The 20,476-nt window shown below is 40.5% G+C and overlaps 1 protein-coding gene across 2 annotated transcripts in view; it reads left to right on the top strand.

Annotated features, from left to right (window-relative positions):
• PPP1R36 (protein phosphatase 1, regulatory subunit 36) overlaps positions 1 to 10,843 on the top strand; it is a 25,992-nt gene extending 15,149 nt beyond the window's left edge. For both annotated transcript variants that reach the window (XM_012724428.1, XM_012724427.1), the window contains 5 exons: positions 1,611 to 1,745; positions 9,066 to 9,108; positions 9,384 to 9,562; positions 9,648 to 9,839; positions 10,381 to 10,843. In XM_012724428.1, the coding sequence (XP_012579882.1) occupies positions 1,611 to 1,745; positions 9,066 to 9,108; positions 9,384 to 9,562; positions 9,648 to 9,839; positions 10,381 to 10,567 (736 nt within the window). In that variant the 3' untranslated portion in view covers positions 10,568 to 10,843. The remainder of the gene's footprint in view (positions 1 to 1,610; positions 1,746 to 9,065; positions 9,109 to 9,383; positions 9,563 to 9,647; positions 9,840 to 10,380) is intronic.
• The last annotated feature ends 9,633 nt before the right edge of the window (positions 10,844 to 20,476 follow it).

The following is a 20,476-nucleotide window of genomic DNA, read 5'->3' as shown; positions in this document are numbered from 1 at the left end:
AGAGGTCTGCCGCCCATGTGGTCACCTCCGGGGCAGGCAGGGAGGGGCAGGCAGGAATCAAACTCATGAGGAAGTGGCTTTAGCTTCTCAGTGCTGTGCCTTAACCGGCTGAGCCACCAGGGAGGGCCAGTACCACACATTTTATTAAGCAAATGTATGTTATTGATTTACTCATTTACCTACTAAGAGTCAGGGTAGTGTGTGGTTAAGGGATAGACTTTGGTGCCTGACTTAACTATATCCCACAGGATTTCATATGTTAGGTTAATTAATGTCAAGTCCTTACACAGAACCTGGTTATATTACTAAAGCCTATATTGCTAAGTCTTTTATCCCTTTATTTTATGTAGGGATTTTCAGTTTTTCTGATAACATTGAATGTTACACATACTAAGTTTCCCTCTAATTTTGGATGATCTTTTAAAAGGAATTAATTTCCAAGAGAGATTGGATCAAAGTTTACGATGAATTGTATGATATTTGAAATTAGTATCAAAATTTTCCCCAGAGCCAGATAAAATCCCATGCTTTACCTGGACCAGACCTTGGGAGAACTTGACCTTGGAATTCCCATTCTTAGTGAGTTCTGCACAAGTGTTTATTAAATATATTAAATCTCAAGGACCATCAGTCGAAAAATTTCAAGCACTTCTAGATTGTTTTTGTTTGGTTTTTCAACAGCAAAAGAATAGCATTTGCAGGCCCTCCCTGGTGGTGCAGTGGGTTAAAGCACAGCACTAAGAAAGAAGCTAAAGCCACTTTAGCAAGAGTTCGATTCCCGCCCTGGAGGTGACCCACATGGCGCAGCAGACCTCTCCTGACCTGCCCACTGCTCCCCTCAGCAGTGTACTTCGTTGCTCTGCCTGTTCTGCTCCCCACTCTGTCTCTGGTGAATCCTCTCACCGCACCTGCACCTCTGGCTTGTACCTCAGTTCTGTATGCATAGCAAAGCAGGTGTGAAGGGTGAGGGTAGGGACAGCTGAAGGAAACAGGGAAGCAGGAAAGTAATTTAGGTCACTGGGATGCTCATGGGCTTGTATTTGGGTTATATGAAATTTGGGCCCCACTTGATTCCAGAAAGTCATTTTACTTCAATGATTCACAAGCCATCTCATTACATGTGGAAATGTTTTGTACTTTGAAATATGTGTTATCCTAGTGCAGCCCCCTTCTCTCCCAGCAGATGCTCAAGTATCAGTCTAAGTGGTTCATGTCAGAGGGGCAGTAATTTGTCCCTGTTGTTTCGAGTGCATTTCATTTAGTTTAAATCTTTTTGAAAATTAAAAGGCAGTGTGTGGGGGGGTAGCTGGTTATATTACACTTTTCAATAGCAGTACATTGGACTGCAAAAACTTCTAATAATAGGCTTCAGACGTGCTGTAACCTAACCGTAGAACAGGTTGTCTTCTTGAGAGTTCATTTGCAATTCAATTGGGAGTCAAGGGACTTTGTGGCCTCCCTCTGGCACAGCTCAAATGAAGTACATGAAAGGGTAGGTGAGGTCTGTTTAGGCACATGCATCTCTTTTACAGTGGTTTATATTCCTGACTTTTCCTGAACTAATAGGAGCATATTTCGAAATTAATCCATACTATCATTTTTCTTTTCAGGGGCCTTGTAGAGAAAAAAGAGATGGAACTGGTTTTAAGTAAGTTAGAAGCAGCACAGAAGTACTTGGCACAGAAGTACTGTATCCTTGTTCTGGGCTTGGGAATGCCCGATAAGCATCACATGTGCTGTGGGAAGTAAGTGTGCATTTAGGGTTTCTTTATTAGCTCTTCGATTGTTTGTACATCCACTTCCTTAAGACCCTTACGTTTGACTTTTCGAACTGTGAGAAAGTGTTCCTTTTCTGTGGTGCAGGATAATTGCACTCAGGGGAGACTGTCCCAAACACAGACTATGTCTCCTTTGAGAGACTCAAACATGTACGTGAAGAGTCCCAGAATCTCAGATGATATTTTAAAAGCTATCCACTGCTTGAATTTGAATGACCTGTATGCCAAGATCTGTCTGCTCAGAGGATTCTTGCCCATAACCAACAGGATTCCTGCTTCCTGGCAAGGGCCACTGGCTGCTTTGGCAGGAGACCAGAGCATTGGGCCAGTGCTGAAGGGGATGTGGGGTGTGTTCCCTGACCTTTTGCTACTTGCTTTGCAGTAACAACAGTTGTGGTACAAGTAGGTAAGGCGGGGGTTATAAAATGACTCTGTGTCGGATGGTAACTTTTACCTTAGGATAATAGTCTACATGCTACTGTAATTGAAATTTAAAGTCTCATCACTGGAAAATTTGGGGTCACAAGAGGGGAAACTCCAGCCTTGAACCCCAAATCTGCTTCTCTGAGCAGTTTCACAACAGGCTCAATGAAGAGTCTCACTATGGTCATGGACAGAAACTTTTTTTCACTTTCTGTGGATAGAGCCCAGCACGTGCTTTTCCCTATTTCCCCCACATTGGTGAAACGTAGATATTTGTATTTGCCTTTCAAGTTCTGCACTTTTTTCGTAGCTCCTGTTTTCTGCTTACACAATTTTCACCTAACACCCTGAAAATAGCAGCTGTCGTTATTCTGTTGTGTGATGCAGCAGTGTGCTTACCGGTTCCTTTCGTCATGTGGCTTCAGTTTTTCTGCTTTATAATATTTCTGCATTGAATGTCATTCTAGCAGTTACTTTCAGTTGAGTCAATTACTTAAGGCTTACTCCCAGAATGTATTCACCTAGAAAGTATAAAGTTTAATAGCTCTTATTACATATTGCTAGTTTAGTCTCCCCAATGGTTAAAATATTTGTATCACTATCAACAATAGGCATACCTGGTTTAATATTTCTGATAATTTAAAGGTGCATAAAACTTAGATAGTTCATGTGACTTTGATTATCTTTTAAGGTTGTGAACCCGTGCTTTTTTCTGCGTAAAATAGGTATTTCCTGTTCCTAAATTATTTATCAAGTGGAAACTGGGAATTTGTATAATTTATGTTTCACATGGTAAAGATTTGTTTTTCTAGTTTGTTACTTTCCTTTGATGTTTATATTTTTACACATTATGAAAGCATTAAAAAATTATTTGGACATGTTCACCTTTTATCTGATGCTGTTTGATAGTCATACAAATTAGTGCATTTCTGAGTTCATTCTATTCCTTACTGAGTTAAGCTATTTTTACCTTTCTTAGTTTTTAGAAACAGGGTTTTTAAAAAAAAGTTTGAAATTTTTGACGTTAGATGTGTCTGATATTTTTTTGTTATTTTTTTATTCATTACCAATAACTCTTACTAAATGTTTTACTTTATCTACATTTTAATGTTTTTCTTATACATTTAGATTTCTGCCCCTCAATACAGTGAACTTTATAACTATGGGTTGTGGTTAATATTCTTACTTTTTTCCACTTTTTTTGATTCTTGAAAAAGGAAAAATTAGGTGGGATAGAAACTGTATTGAGTTTGAGTTAATATTACTTCATTCTTTAGTTGAAATAGATTTTCTTCCTTCTGAGTGTAAGAGGTGTTCCTGAGTTCTCTCATTTATCTATTTATAAGGACCTGCATTGGTCTATACCAGCAAGAGTCTACATTGGTCTATAAACCTTAAAACCATATGAATTTGCGGTTTCTCTAAAATGGGAGTTAATGTTTCTACCAGTATATTTTCAGTTGAGATCATTTTCTTTCTGTTTGGTTGTATTTTGGCATCGTCGGCCATTTCTCGAATCTTGTAGCACCCCTTTTATCCACCATGGTAGAGATACTCGCTTTACTTCCTATGACCATGTTTCTGTGATTTACTTTTGTGTGATTTATCATGATTTAATGAATCTTTACTGCCGTTGATTCAGTTCTGCTCTTTCAAGTTTTTGTTGCTCTGTTCAGTTCTTTTCTAGAGTTGATAATGTAGCATGATCTTCCAGTGTGGCAGTCATGAAAATGTGCCTCTCAGACCAGCTACTCTGGGGAGTGCCAGTGGCCAGTAGTCCCAGATATTGTTCTCTGCACCCAACACCAGGTTTGTGCAGATACCAGGCTTCCCATGGAGTGACTCTGGGCAGTCTCTGCACACAATAGGCACAGAAAGCAAGCCCATCCCCACCAGGCAGGAGGCGCTTCTGATGGATGACTTTGGCCTGGAGGCCTTCCCTTAGTGCCTGTCAGACCTTTCTTAGAGCTACCCTGCGGAGTGAGCCTCTTCCTACCCAGTCTTCGGAGCCTTTCTGCTCTCTTGCCCACCTGCATCAAGTGTGACAGCTTTTGGTTTCTCCAGCTGCCTTCTTAATTTCTTTCAGTTGGTTTCTCCAGTAAATCTCTCATGTGTCTAAGTGAACATAGGGATACAGATATACCTTCAAATTCGTGTTCTTGTATTCGCCGGATGAATATCTAGGAGTGGAATTGCTGGATCACACAGTAGCTCTATTTTTTAACATTTTGAGAAAACTCCATACTGGAGTTTTCCATAGAGGCTGAACCAGTCTCCATTCCCCCAACAGTGTATGAGGGTTCCTTTTATCCCACACCATTGCCTATACCCACTGTGTTTGAAAGTAAGTGATTACCTTGTTGAGTCACAGCTGATTTCAAGGAGATGTTGATCTTTTTACATTATGTGCAGCATCACCTGATTATCATAGTTGTTTGAAGAAAAATCAGTTTAGCACTTACCTTCACCATTCAAGATAATAAATTCCAGACAGCTAAACAAAGGATAAAGAAAAAAACAGATCACAGCATATTTTTGCTAGTAAAATTGGCCTTGAGTATGGATTATATCCTTGAATGGAGCTTACATTGCTCTTCTGGTTGTTTTTATCTAAGAGATGATTAAAGAATGTTTTTTTTTAACAGTTATGAGTGATTAACTGATTTTAACATATTTTACCTCCTCCAAACATGAATAATCAAATATTATCATGAAAACGTTTGTGTGTGTATTTTCTGACTTTTTCTCTCTAATATGTTCACACTCAGTATCGGACTAGAGCACTTTAACATTGGAATTAAAGATTTCAGTAGAACCAGCAATTTGGAGGTTGCTAATTTAGTGCTTTCATGTTTCTTGAGAAGTAGGAGGACATATCTTTTTTATTCTAAATGCATCTGTGAAAGTCTGATATCACAACCACCTTGGCAAAATTTTGATTATCAACATGGTTAGTAAAAGCTCTCTGTTTTCCAGGACAGGTAAGAAAACTATTGTCAAGGCAAATGCCATAGAATTAGATCTCTTCTTTTGTTGTGGCAATTCTGGTCCCACCTCTAGCTCTGTCCTAGGACTTATGCTCTCATCTGCATCTAGTGCAGATGGGCGACCCGAGAGGTGGGTGGTGAAGATGCGGATGGGAAAAAGGGATTTCTTTGGAGCTTAACTATATAAATCATCCTTAAACCTCATACCTAAATAGTCTCTTTCCCCTCCTGCTAGAGATATTCCTTGGAAATTTCCTTGCTCAGAGCAGGCCTTTGTCTGCAGTTAAACTGATTTTACCTAAAGAGGCAGGGGGTAAGTGGAAATGCTTATTTTCCAGTCAGAACCCTAGGTCCTAGGCCTCACATCCCCCCATAATAACTAAAAATGTGGTACCCTTTCCTCCCTTTGGTTTGGAACTAGGAGTCTAAGTGAAGCAAGAAGCCAAAAAGAAAGAAAAAAGTCATTATAACAGGCCACTAGAAGTCTCTTGACTTAGCCCCCAAGTTGGTTTTCTACCTCTCTCCTTTGGATTCTGCCCTCAAAGATAGAAAGTATGGGCCAGCATGGTTGACACTTATCACTTGTGGCTGGTCCATGTTGAAATGTGTTATTAGTATAAAATATATTGTATTAAAAAGTTAAAAATGAATAAAAGATCTCAATAATTTTAAAATTATTGAAACAATGTTTTGGAGGTTGACTATAAACATGTTACTTAATCTCATTATTATTTTTTACAGAAAAAATTAAAATTTTAAAACAAAATGAAAATGTTAACATTGTATGTGTAACTTACCTTATATTTCTTTCTTTTTTTTTTTTTAAAGATTTATTTATTTGTGCATACAGAGCTGGGGTATAGGCCAGAGGCTCAGGGGCGGCGAGAGGCTTCACCAGAGACAGAGTGGGGAGCAGAACAGGCAGATCAATGAAGTACACTGCTGAGGGGAGCAGCGGGCGGGTCAGGAGAGGTCTGCCACACCATGTGGTCACCTCCGGGGCAGGCGGGAATCGAACTCATGTGGAAGTGGCTTTAGCTTCTCAGTGCAGGGCTTTAACCTGCTGCGCCACCAGGGAGGGCCGACCTTATATTTCTGTTGGCTTGTGCTGTCATAAGCCTTGTTTATTTATAATCGGTAAATTTCTAAATTTATAACCAATTTATACTGTTATGTACTAATATAAAAATTATAAAATAAAAAGATACAAAGGAAGAAAAGTGATTCAGAATTCACAGGCAAGAAATGAATTTGAAGATTTCAGATGAGAGCTTCTTAAATGTACTCACTCTAGGTCTCTATTTCCTGGACACATTTCAGTTTCAGTTTCAGATGCAGAGTTAAGTCAAAATGGTGAGAAGCCCACTGTCTTCTATATTATTTCCACAGTGTGGGCTACATTGGTTTGCTCTGGGATTTAAGAAAGGCCCAATTTGAGGGAAAAGGAGGAGATTCATACTACCTTCTCTTCTAATGTTTTTAAAAAAGAATGAAAAGCACTGGAGAGAAAGAGTGTGCTTCTAAGCAATCTGTCCTTTCAAAACCTTGCTAAAATGGTGCTGGTTTGGGTGGAGCCAATTCCTGGCTGCTCTAAACCTGCTCCCTGAATGTAGGCTGACTTGGTATTCCTCGCTGTTCCAAGACAGTGCGGCTGACTTCTGCCTGGGCTTGGCTTGTGTGCACAGGCTCTGGTTTCAGCTGGCAAGGGCCACTGAAGGCTGGCAATACCACAACATTCCTGTCAGGTGGAGGCTTCAGGTGACACAAAAAGGTCATTGAGGCTTGTCCTGAAAACTTTATGCTGGGCTTTTTTGCTCAGTATGTTCATCTGTGAAATATCCTAAAGAGGAAGCTCTTTTCCCAGTATGCTGGATACTTGAGTACAGACATGGAGATCTGAAAGGGCTGAGTTTTAGTACAGACTCTGCCCCTAATTAAATACATCTTTGGACTCCTGTCTTAATTTCAGGTTCCTCAACTGTAAAGTGGAAATAATAATGCTGATGATACCAGAAGGATCTTCTGAGAACTAATATGACAGTAAATGTAAAGGACTCAGCACAGGACTTGGCACAGAGTTCACGCCTAGAGTTCATTGTAATTATAGATGGTCCCTGACTTACTGTGGTTCTACCTAACAATCTTTTGACTTATGATTGTGAGAAGGTAATATGCGCTCAGGAGAAACCACAATATGAATTTTGACCTTTGACCTTTCCTGGGCTAGTGACTAAAGTCTGATATTCTCTCAAGATGCTGAACAGCGGCAGTGAGCCCTGCTACCATAGAGCCACCTGATCATGAGAGGAAACTCCCATATACTACAGTGTACGGCGTTTTTCAGTACAGTGTTCGCTGCATTTCATGATATATTCAACACTTTATTATAAAATATTATCAAATTGTATAGACTAATGTAGGTGTTCTGGGCATGTTTAAGGTAGGCTGTGGTGCTTGGTAACCAGTTAAACGTATTAAAAGTGTTGGTTTTTTTTTTTTTTTTACTTTTTATTTTTGAATAGAACTGGGGTGCAGGCCAGAGGTGCAGAGGTAGGGGAGAGGATTCACCAGAAGACAGAGTGGGAAGTAGAACCAGTGGATCTACTAAAATACACTGCTAAGGGGAGCAGCAGGTGAGACAGGAGAGGACTGCTGCGCCATGTGGGTCAGCTCCCTGGCCAGGGACTGACTCAGGTCACTGTGGAGACAGCGCTGAAATTTAACTCCTTGCACCGCTAGGAAGTCCTAAGCGCATTTTTGACTTGTGATATTTTCAATTTACCAGGAGTTTATTGGGAGGTAGCCTCATTGTAAATTGAGGAAGATCTGTACTGTTGCCTTAATTCTTTGCTGAAGACTTGCCCACAAGACAACCAATTATAAATGAAGAATGTGCAGGAGAGGAGGGACTTCTCCAGTAAAAACTGACCCACCTCTTAGTGTTCCCCCAAATAAAGGGCTACTTTGGGACCATAGAGACTTGAGCCCTTTGGGACCTCCAGACTTGAGCTGGAGATCCTGAGGGGTTTGGGTCAAATTCCCCAAACAAAGTTCAGGACAGTTCAGGAATATCAGCTACTCTGTTCATCCTCACAGTCAGTTACTTTAAGGAAAGCAGAACTCAAACCTTGGAGTGCCCTGGGTCAGGTCCTGGCCTCCTTGACTGATGTAGTGACTGCAAGCCCAGTCAACTCTCCAGCCCTCCCCAGAGGGCACCTGTTTTCCAAGGTGGCGGATCAGAATAACAATAGCCTGTGTTGGGGAGGAGGCTCAGCTCTTTCAGTGTGTCTTGCCTGGGTAAAGTCCTTCACAGTGACTTTCTGTCACAAGGTATCCTGGGCCAGCACTTGCCTTTAAGTGACAAGACACAGTCTGCGAATCTCATTCAGAAGGAAGAGCACACGCTGTGCCAGCCTGTTGATTCTTTGTCCATTTTGTTTCTGTTTCTTTTTGCACCAATGGCCTTAATCATCACTTATTTTTCTTTTCTCTAAGAGGTTTTCCTTACCTCTATTTCTTTGCTTCCATGTCTGCTAGCACCCCATGTTTCCACTTTGCCACCTTTCCGTGCTCCTCCTCACTTACCACTCATACCATCAGAAGAATTCAAAATGACACGTTTTCTCACTGGTTTGTTTATCCCAAATCTATATTGATTATTTTTTCACCAAACACAACAGGTGTTTTGAGCCTGATAATCTAAGAAGTTCAAGAAAAATGTATTATGAATGGCTTTTGATAGTGTTTATGCACCTAAATTGTATTGGGGCTACAGGTGATGACTCAGCAGAGGGGCTTTTTGAGTGCAGGACTTGCCTATATCAGCGAAAAACTGAACTTCACTTTCAACCTATAGATTTGATCTATTATATTACAGGGAGAAAATATCAGATACACAAAAAGACTGGAAATTCTTTGAGGTGAGTCACTTATGTTTGGAGCTTTTCTCTTTGATGTAAAAGAGCAGTATTGCCTCTAGCCACTTGCCAGATGCTTATTTTTAGTGAATAGCCTTTCTAAAAAGGATAGCTAGCTAAAGCTTGGGCCTGGTTTTCCTCCTGCAAAGGTGAGCACATGTATACTTCACAGGCAATTGAGAACTTAGGTATCTGGGTTTGTGTTATACAGACATCGAGAGCTTTCCATGTCAGCTCTGTGGGTTGTTTTCTGTTTTCTTGTCTGTTTTCTGTTGTAGTCCTTCTATACTTTCTGTACATACGTAGCTTGGATTGTCTTCCGGCGTCAACACTTCGTAGAGATTGAGGAAGAAATTGGGAGGCTCTTTCGTACCAACTTATTCAACATTCCTCGAAGGAAGCGAGAAGAGGAAGAATCAGGAGGAGAAAAGAAGCGCATGACTTTTGCACAATTCAGGTCTGCTCGTTTGATTTTTCTAAGCTCAAGGACATTGATAGAAAACAGGATGTGACCTAGATGTTGCCTTTTCCCCACTCCACAGGAGAATGATGGCAAAACGCCCAGCGATTAAAAAAGCCATTAACATGCGTTCTCCAGTCATGTCCACTTTGCTGCCATCGTTCAGAGAAAAAGCTCAGAGTGTCTTTGAGAAAAAGGGCCATCAAGTAGGCATCAGACTGTCAGGCGAGATTCACAAACAGCAGGATAAGCTGGACACTGTGCCCATGCCAATGTAAGTAGCTCAGGGAGAGAGAAAGGGTGCTTCCGGTGAGGAGGGCTGGGTGGGATGGGGGCCAGACACCAGGGCCTTTGCTGGAAAATTGAATAAAGACGAAGGCACCATTTTCGGACCCACCCCTGGTCCTCGCCACCTGCTTCCTTCCAGAGCAGTGCTGGGCTTGCTTGTACAGAGTGGGGAAAAAATGCTGGAAAGTTACTTTAGACTTCATTCAAGAAGTTCTCATTAGGAGTAACAGACTTGATAAGGCTGAGGTTTTTCCACTGGAAACATCATCTTTGGGAAATGTGAGAAGGGCCAGTACAAAATTTTGCTGTGGACAGAGTTTTAGAACCCATATTTAGGACCACTATTCGTTCATAAAAACAGGGAAAACTTTAAAAAAAAAAAAAAAAGGCCGTGTGTCTGTGTCTCTGTGTGTATGTTAGCTTTACTATTGAGTATTCACATGGCACCACACCCACACCCAAACCTACACCCACACACGTTAGATTTTGGCCCTCTGCTTTAGCTCTACCAATAATTCTTTTCACAGAGTTGGCATCTTGGGGGAGCCTCGGTGTTTGTTCAACCCCCATACCCTTATCCCCTATGACTCAGAAGAAAACTTACAACAATCTGGAAGAAATTCTTCCCTGATAGAAAGAAACAACATGAAGATTCAGGATACGCTGGATATGGTAATAAGAACACTGTGTTCTCAAACATCTCTCCCTAAGTAAACTGGGCCATTCAGTTTCTGTAATTAAATCTCTGTATTTGAAGTAAACTACTTTGACTTATTCATTAACATAGGACTTACATTTGTCATTTAATTTTTAGGAGTATTCACATTTTGTTAAAAGTTCAATAGACTATTAAAGAATTCCAGGAAACTCTTGAAAAACTCATTTTCCTACATTTAAGAGCTTACTTTGGTATTTATTTAATTCTTTGGCTCCTGTGTTTCTATTCAGAGCTATGTGGCAAGGCATTTAGCCAGTATTCTAGTGGGAATATTGAAGTAGTCTGTTTCTAAATTAATTTTTCCTTTATGGTACATTTTAGAATAAAATTTCACAAATTTAAAATAAAATTTGCCATTTTGTGTAGTTTTATTTTTAATATGAAATCTCTGTGGCCATATTACTGTTGGTAGTAGGATGTAAAGTATATCTGATTCATTGAAGTTTTCTAGCATATGTGTTTTACTCATTCTTTGATTTCTTTTTCACTTAAGGACTTGTATGAAGTCCTTACTTGTTCTAGGGCAAAGATCATCAAGACAGAGACCACATCCTCTAGGTCTGGGTAGCACAGAAGATAAGTAAATGCATGCCTGCTAACAGTACAAACTGAATATGTTACAGGGGAGAACACCAAGTACCCCAGTCAGACAGTGGGTCACTCATTCCTGGGAGAACCAGCGCCTTCTAATTGGAGCTTGGCTTTGCAGGGATGAGATGGCACTAACTAGGGCCTTGCACCTGCGAAAGCAGAGATGAAAAGTGTGCTCCCTTTGGGCCCCCACCCCCACCCCCACGGACAATAGGGAGCTGCATAAGAGCAGGGGAGAGGGCAGCCAGGGGTGTGAGTTGGAGCTTATTTGGCAGGCAGTGAAGACTAGGACTTGCTAATGAAATGGTTCACTGGGTGGAATACAGAGCTGCTGATTATACAACATTGATTTAAAAAGGAGTGTAGCTGAAATCCAGCTACATATCTTGACCCAAGGCAAATAGATCTTTAATGTTTGATTTATAAGAAATTCTATGGAGGAAAAACATGTTAAATAATACTCCAGGAATTAAATAAGAAACAAGGAAAATTCAAATGAGAGGATCCTACAGAGAAAAATTACCCTATAGTTCACTAAATATATGGAGATGTGGAGGTCAGAGAGGAGAAAGGAGGAAAGGAAACTTTAAAAAGACCTAAAAGATTACCAGTCAAATGCAATGCTTAGATCTTGCTTGGGTTCTGGTTTGAACAAACCAATATGTAGTAGAATATATAGTATAATTCAAGAAAATTGACACTAAGGGAATATTTGATAATGATGATAAGGAATTATTGACTAATTTGTGAGGTGAAGTAATGTTACTATCCTTCTCCCCCCACCCCCCTATAAAAACACAAAATTAAATATTTACAGAAAGGAAAAAATAGACAGGCAATGGAAAGGAAGATGAGAAAAAAAATGAGTGGGTATTAATGCTCCATAAACTACCAGATGTCCCCAAACAATTATTTTGCAACAGCAGAGACCAAAGCTTGCATGAGAATTTTCAATTAACAAAACACACCTTCAAGAAAAAGAAAATAACAAAATGCAGCCAATCCCCCTACATGCTCAGACAACTGGAACCAACGTCAGACAGTGCCAGCAACAGGCAGTAGGACTTTCTCCTCTGCTCCCTCTCACATGTAGAGTGCCCTGTAGGAGGATCTTTGCACATCTGGCAAGGGATTTAGCACACTCCTACTTGCAGGAGAGTGAGTTCCTCTGTGTGACATCTCCAAGCCCACTGTCACTGCATAAAGGTGTTGGTTCCTACCCAGACACTCCTGCTTAATTTGGGAATAATTATCTCCTCCCCCACACTACTCCCTTCACACACATCTCTTATGTGTTTGATAATCACACACTGTTGCAGATCTAAAGGCACAAATGGAGCATTTGCTCAAGGACTGAGACTCTTGTGTCACTGCACACAAAGAATGAAGTGAGGGGGAGCCCTCAATGTCATCACAGGACTCACACTGTAACATGTACCCATTAAAGAACAATTGGGTGGATTTTTAAAGCAAGGCATTTTCTCCCCTTTAGTTCTCACAGCAAGCCAGAAGAAATGGTGGTTATGGGGCTGGAGTCAGGACCCCAGCAAACAGGTGACTTGAATCCAAACTAAATTGTAGGTTTTTCTTACTCATTGCTGTATTGTTTAACAAACATATTTGTCATGTGTCCACTGCTCTGGATCCTGAGAATACCCCATGACAAGGAAGGCATGAATGATGGCTGGAGGGTGGAATGAGAGGAGGCTGGCAGAGGCCAGATGGTTGTGCTTTATAGGGTGTGGGCTTGGGTGTTGGGATTTTAGCTAATTGAGATGGAAAGCAGATGAAGGGGCTTAGGTAGGAGGATTACTTTGGCTCCTGTGTGGAAATTGGTCCAGGAGGGAGATTGGTGAGAGGCTACAGATGTGATCCAGGAAAGGGAAGACATGGTGACTTAGCAAAGGGATGGTTTCTGCATAAAATGTTCAGCAGATACGATTTGCTGACAGACTGGCTGTTTGGTAAAGAAAAGTAAGGAAACCTCTAAACTTTCTGACTTGAGCAATTGGTTATTTAGTGTTTCACAGGAGAGAGTGAATAAGGAACAGATGAGCGTAAAAACATGGAATTCTGTCTTGGACTGCTAATTTTAAGATGCTAATTAGTCATTTGAGTAAAAATAAATTGGCCTTTAGATATTTACATTTGGAGTTATGAAGCAAGATCAGAGCTGGAAAGAGCCTTGGTAGTAATTGGCTGTGTGCCTGGATAAGATCACGTAAGCAGATAGGGAAGATCGTGGGGACAAGAACCAGCTGCAGAACACGCTACACATTAGAGGGGGTGGAGGAGCAGCAAGCTAAATGCATCAGAACCCTTAAGTTCTCCAACAACTCAATTCAACTTCTCAATGTACCACCAGTCATGAGCTTAAAGGATAACCAGGAGAGGGAGGGCTCTAGGTGGAAGAGGAGAAAAAATTGTGACATGAAGTAGGGAGTGGGCAGCTGGCTAGAAATGCTGCAGAGACAACAGAATGCAATATCAGGTTAGGGAAAATGGAGGTCAACCATGCAGACTTGGGCTTGTGGAGCTCCCGTAGAGTGGATTTTGTAGAGAAAGCCTCGTGAGAAAGTGGAGACCAGGACTATGGACAGTGCAGGATTTGCTGAAGGGGAGGGAAGATATCGTGCAGTTATTAGGGGGAGGTGGAGGGTCAAGGACTTAGTGTTTGATTTATTGTTGCAATGTTCTGGTTCTTACTTTTTAGAGATAAGATACTCCATTTGTAAGCTGATTCAGATGAGCTAGGAGAAGGGGAAAACAGGTGACTGGGGCTGAAAGTACAGGTTGGGGGTTGCCCTTTATGGCAGAGGCATCTGCAGTCACAGGAGGAAAAGCAGAGGGTGTGACCTTTGTTTAAGGTGTTAGTCTCTTAGATGCCCAGTGACCTTCTGTCTGCATCACACAAGCAAGGCTTAGTCTCTAAATTATCAATAGAATTCCAAATGGCAAAAACTTAGCCAATAAAGGGCATTTTTTTAATGGTATAGTTTAGTTATTACACAGGAAAAATAGACCTGGACTGCAGGATGTCCAGCTGTAGAATGTTTTTATTTTGCCTGAAGTCAGTGTTTTGTGCGATCATTTACTTAGTGTGAGCCCAGCTACCAGTAAAGTTGTATGTTCCCTCTCACCCCACCCCCAGGATTCCTTGGCCAAGTTGTGGATCATCAAGCATTGAAATGAACAGCTGAACTCTGAGCCTGTTTCACCTTTGTAGACCTTTTATACCCTTGGTATATTTTAACATGAAGTTTCTTTCCCTTTCATATTTTTTCCAGGGGAGAAGTCTTTTCTCCTAAAAATTTACTATGGCTACTTTCATCAGAGAATAAAACTATATAATCTATCTTGTTTTTCTCTTTTGTTGTAAGGAAGCACAGACATAAATTTAATACTTTACCATAAGAGCTTAGAGGTTTCATCTCTCTGACTTTTATTTTCTATTTTATTACCTTGTGTTGCTTTTCCTTTACTTTTGCTTATTTCTTTAATTAAAATTTTCACTTGGACATACTGGCAGATTCACATGCTGTTGTGAGAAATAATACAGAAGGATCCTGCCAACCCTGTGTCCAGTTTCTCTCCCTGGTAACATCTTGCAAAATTGTAGTACAGGTTCCTAGCCAGGGCGTTGGTGTTGGTTGTCCAGGCACAAAGTACAGCCATTGCCACAGAATCCTCAAGTTGGCCTGTTACAGTCACATACTTTTCTCCTGCTTCCACTCTCTCCTTAGTCCCTCACAACCATTAATCTGTTCCCATGTCTGTAATTTTTTCATTCCATTGTCACGGAAGCATATGGTTTGTAGCTTGTTGGCATTGACTTTTTTTGGCTGAACATACTTTCTGTAAGTTCCTCCAAGTTGTCATATCAATAGTTCACTTTTTTGCCGAGTGGTTTTCCTCATGTACCATAATTTGTTTAATTCATCCTTTGAAGGTCATCTAGACTATCTTTCAATCTGGGCTATTATAAATAAAACTGCTATAAGCATTCCTGTACAGGTTTTGTGAGAACATGATGTTTTATTTCTCTGAGCTTATACCTCAGAGAATTTTTATAGTGAATTCACTTTTACAGTGAATTGTATTGGGTCTTTTTTGTGAATAGATGGTATAATCATAAACAAAGGCTACCTACTGTCTTTGTATTGTGATTGTTATTATCATGCTATTATCTTTCATCTTCAGTTTCTAGTCACTAATTACTCCTATGGCTCAGAAAAAAGGCAGATGAAATCAGGAAGTAACATTGTTTGCAGGTCCAGTGGAGCCTGGCTCCTGGATTTTTTTTTTTTATTTAAGATTTTTTAATTTATTTATGCATACAGAACTGGGGTACAGGCCAGAGGTGTAGGGGTGGTGAGAGGTTTCACCAGAGACAGACTGGGGAGCAGAACAGGCAAATCGATGAAGTACACTGCTGGGGGGAGCAGTGGGGGAGTCCAGAGGGGTCTGCCGTGCCATGTGGGTGACGTCACCTCTGGGGTAGGCGGGGATCGAACTCATGCGGAAGTGACTTTAGCTCTTTAGTGCTGTGCTTTAATGTGCTGTGCCACCAGGGAAGGCCCAGCTGCTGGCTTTTTTATGGCTTCTAAGAAGACCACTGCAATCCTTAGGTTTATTTTTGCTGCTTTTGTCCAGATTCCTGGCCTAGATAAACCATGTTTGATTCCAAGTTGCTGTCTTAGGAAAGGCTCAGAAAGATGGCTTTGCATTCTTTCATGTGTGCTGACAATTAAATCAGTAAGTCCTAATAGAGTTGGAAGTTGACCCCCCAGACCTAAGGCATCTGGAGCTAACATATGAAATGAGAGAGTCACTTCATGAAGCTAAGGTTGTCTATAATTTCCACTAAAAAAGAAATCTCAATTCAGAGTAAATCTACCATGAACACCAACCATATAGTTTCTGAAATCACATCTGACAACCCTTCGATGGAGGAGTGGAAGATCAGAAAGTGTGTGCATTGGTTCATTTTCAAGCATCTAAAGTGGCACAAGCAGTTAAATACATCTTTCTTTCTGCATATATTAATGTCATATTTAGCAATTTCTTTCTATTTGCTCATTTTATTTAGCATTCTGTTCATGGACTGAGGTGGCGTTTGAAATAGGGAGATTAGTAAGATGCCATTCCTGCATTCATGGGCCTCACAGTCCAGTGAGAGACAGAAGAATATCTAAGTGGTCATTGGGTATGGTGCCAAGTGCTGTTCGAAAGTCTGTCAAGGGGGTGGTACCAGCCGCAGTGTCTAGCGACTAGAGTGGTAGCAGTGGCTTCATTGGATGGGATTGGTGGTGTGGCCTTGCCTGTGTAATGTCTAGTTTTCTCCTCTACCTTTATTCGCATCTGTTTTCCAAGACTTCAGGTGTTTCCACCAGTATTCTCTCAGTAAAATCTCTTTCTGCTTAAATTAGTCAATGTTGGTTGATTGGCCATTAGTTTCAGGTCTTTGTGAGCCCTTCCAGAATTGTCATATACATTTATACATAGACAATGCAGAACTAGGTCTCATTCAGTTATTAAAAGTATTAAAATACTTGCATCGCAGTTGGTAGATAGACACTGCCCCAGGCCCAAGCCCCCCGCCTCCCTCCCTGATTGTTCCTCTGGAACCCTCGCCTATACAGTACATCATCTCAAGGTGTTACACCAGCACAGGCTCCACCACTACAGGGGATGCTCTTTCTGGTGACAAGTGACAGCTGAGCTGCTGTTGAGGTGTCTGAATGTGAACCGTATGCATACGTAAGGTATTTTCATAAGTATATGTATTTGTTCATGATGAATTCTTATTAATTGTGAACTCACTACACAGTCTATATGGCTATGAGGTCTTTCCATGCCAGCACATGGATTAACTTCCCTTTTCAAATGACTGCTTGATGTTCCATTACATGGAGTTAACCATAAATGATTTAAGCAATTGGGTCAGTTTTTTTTTTTAAAGATTTATTTATTTATGCATGCAGAACTGGGATACAGGACCAGAGACAGAGTGGGGAGCAGAACAGGCAGATTGATGAAGTACAATGCTGAGGGGAGCAGCGGGCGGGTCAGGAGAGATCTGCTGTGCCATGTGGGTCACCTCCCTGGCCGGGGATGGAACTTGCGCTGCAGTGGCTGGTATAGCTTCATAGTACTGTGCTTTAACCTGTTGTACCACCAGAGAGGGCCCCAATTGGGTCAGCTTTAAGAAAAGGGAGATGCCTCATCCCCATGTTTCAATATACCTACAAAGCTGAGAAAGTGCAGGGAGGAGGGGACCATGTGAATCAACCAATTTCCCAGTTGTTTCTGATCATCCATCTGGACTGGGAGACACTGACATAAGTGATATAGCATATCAGTCTACAAATATGAAAACAAAAGTCAACCAAAAGCCATGAAACTTTCCTTTTTTTAAAGGGCCTATCTTCTCCTTTGTAGAACATAGGGTGTAAAACAAATGTATAAATACTTGTGTTTAACGATTTCCAATACTTTGGTTTATATTTTTCCTGGCTTGCTACCAGATTATATTGCTCTTTACTTAGCAATAACTAAACAGTAATAACTAGAAGAAATGCCAGTCTAGAAGCAAGATGAGGGGTAAAAGGCCTTTCAGTGAGTTCCAGATATCCAGGCCAACTTTTGCTTCCAAAGAGCATTGCTGTCCCTCCTGTATTTAGAATAAATTCAACCTTGGTTGTTCTCCAGGACCTGAGGTGTAGCCAAGCATCAATATTTCTTGAGATTTGAAACTGAAGCTTGATTGTTTCTTCATAAATCTGCATAGAGCTCAGATAATCAACTCCAGTTCTTGGAAAGGATTAAAATGTGAACTCAGTTCACCACTCTCAGGCTATCTGGAAGCCAGAAAAGCTTTATGAGCAAAGAGGCTTATATAAATACTTCTTTGGTGAGAATAAGCATCTTGTGCTTGGTGGATGATACCAAATTAGGTGGAGCTGCTCACATCCCAAACAGGGAGGCTTAAACTCAGTCTGACTTTTTTTTAGACTGGCTTGGCAAATTAAAAAAAAAATCCGTACCACAAATACGAGAGGAGACGTGGTCTACAAAGCTGTAGCAAAACATACCTATATAGTGACATTGTCAAAGTGGGCAACTGAGTTATTAATAGAGAAACTGCTGGGAAGACAAAAGAACATGATGAATGAAAAAAATGCCGAGTTATATTTTCCCCACATACGGCCGTGGATCAGACCTTCTCTGGAGAATATGCCTATCTACTTTGGTCCTTAATAATTTGGGAAATTTGTCCAAAAATTATGTATACCCAGCAAAAGAAACTATCACTAAAACAAAACAACTCCCTATTGAAAGGAGAAAATATTTGCACACCATGCATCTGATAAGGGGTTGATATCCAAGGTCTACATAGAAATACAACTCAACAAAATACAACTCAATGGAAGAGCTAAATATGTACTTCTCCACAGAAGACATACTGACCAACCAATACACGAAAAAGATGCTCATAATCACTTATTGTTCGGGAAATTAAAAAATGCAGCTCAAAACTGCAACAAGATACCACCCCACACAAAATGTCCCATATAAATAAAACCAAAATCAGTAAGTGTTGGTAAAGGTGGAGAACAAAGGAACTCTCCTAGACTGTTGTTGGAAACGTAGGCTCATACAGCCCTTGTGGAAAACAGTATGGCGAGTTCTCAAAATATTAAAAATAGTTCTTCCATACACTCTATCTATTCTACTCTTTCGTATATAGCCAAATAATGCAAAAAACATGAATTCAAAGGAACCCATGCACTGCTATGTTCATTGAAGCATTATTTCCAATAGCCAAGATATGGAAATAACTTAAGTGCCCAATTACATATGAGTGGACTAGGAAGATGTGATATACACAATGAAATACTACTCAACTCTAAAAAAGGTGAAAACTATGTAATTTTCAACAGCATTGATGGAACTGGGGGGGATTATATTAAAGTAAGTAAGAGAGCAACAGATACTGGATAGTGTTATTTGTATGCGGACTATAAAGAAACAGCAGGTAAAACCAATAACAAATTCTAGAAATCTGAATGTAGAATTGAGGCTATCAGAGTGTGAGCATAGGTGAGGAGAAAGCAACATGGAGAGGGAGCACAGTGGACTAAGGAAGAAGACATTTTTGCCTTGGTAATTGGTGTGCTGTGGTAACATGCACCTGAAGGATGTGATTCTATACCACTAAATCATATACATGTTAGAAGCCAATGTAATCTCAATAAAATAATTTTAAAATGTGTGTCCTGAAAAATATGGGTAATTTATGAGATGGGGGAAGAATTTATGGAGAAATTTTAAGCTAACTGGATTTAAACTGCAAAAAGAAAACTCAAAAGCAACTTAAAAATTGTCTTCATATATTCATGGCATGAGGAGACTGAATCTTTTCCTCTCTTCCACATAGTATACAACTGGAAATCAAGAGGTAATAATTCAGACTAATCTAGAGCTGAGGGAGAAATGTTTGTCTGAGGTAGGTTAGGAGACAGGGTAACTTGGTATATAGTACCTGGATTCCAGAGCCAGTGTGCCTGAGTTCAGATCCCAGCTCTGCCACTTTCTACCTATGAGGCCTTGGGTAGGTTACTTACCCTCACCTGCCTCAGTTTCCCCTTCTAAGAAGTGGAAAGGTCACTAGTGTCTACCTCATGAAGTTGTGGGAAGGAAAGTATGAGATGATAAATGCAAAGAACAAAGAATTGTGTGATAATTGGCCTATCACTAAGGATGGTATATCTTCTAGAATGAATTACTTGAGGGAATCCTTGAGTCTGTTACTAGACATTTAAAAGATTGCCTTGCAGGCCCCAGTGACCTAATGGATCTAAAAGATTGCCTCAACTTATGGTTAAATTTGTAGTTCTAATTTGAGTCAACTCTGTCTTCAGCATGTAGTGTATATACAATAATCATCTTGCACACAATAGTTCAGTCATAATTTCAAAATTGTTTCATTCTATCACATTCTATCAAATTTTGTTGGGTTGCCATTCCTTACATGATCATGTAATTTTGGGATATAGCATCACACGTCAACATGTACAGATGCTTCACTCACCCTCCACAAAGCTCCAGAGGCAACAGACATCATATTCCCTTTCTGTCCACTCTTCACTCCCTCCCCTATGACAGCCACTATATTTTTCAGAGCCCAAGAGATTATTTGCTTTGTTTTGCCAGTTTGTTTCCTTGCTGTTCATGTTCCACCAATAAGTAAACCATCTGATAAACTCACCTCACTTTCTGACATTTCAATTAGCATCATCATCTCAAGATCC

The sequence above is a fragment of the Condylura cristata genome, unplaced genomic scaffold (assembly GCF_000260355.1).
Source record: "Condylura cristata isolate star-nosed mole 26May11 unplaced genomic scaffold, ConCri1.0 scaffold00013, whole genome shotgun sequence".
Lineage (NCBI taxonomy): Eukaryota > Metazoa > Chordata > Mammalia > Eulipotyphla > Talpidae > Condylura > Condylura cristata.
This window is presented reverse-complemented; position numbering and strand designations above follow the sequence as displayed.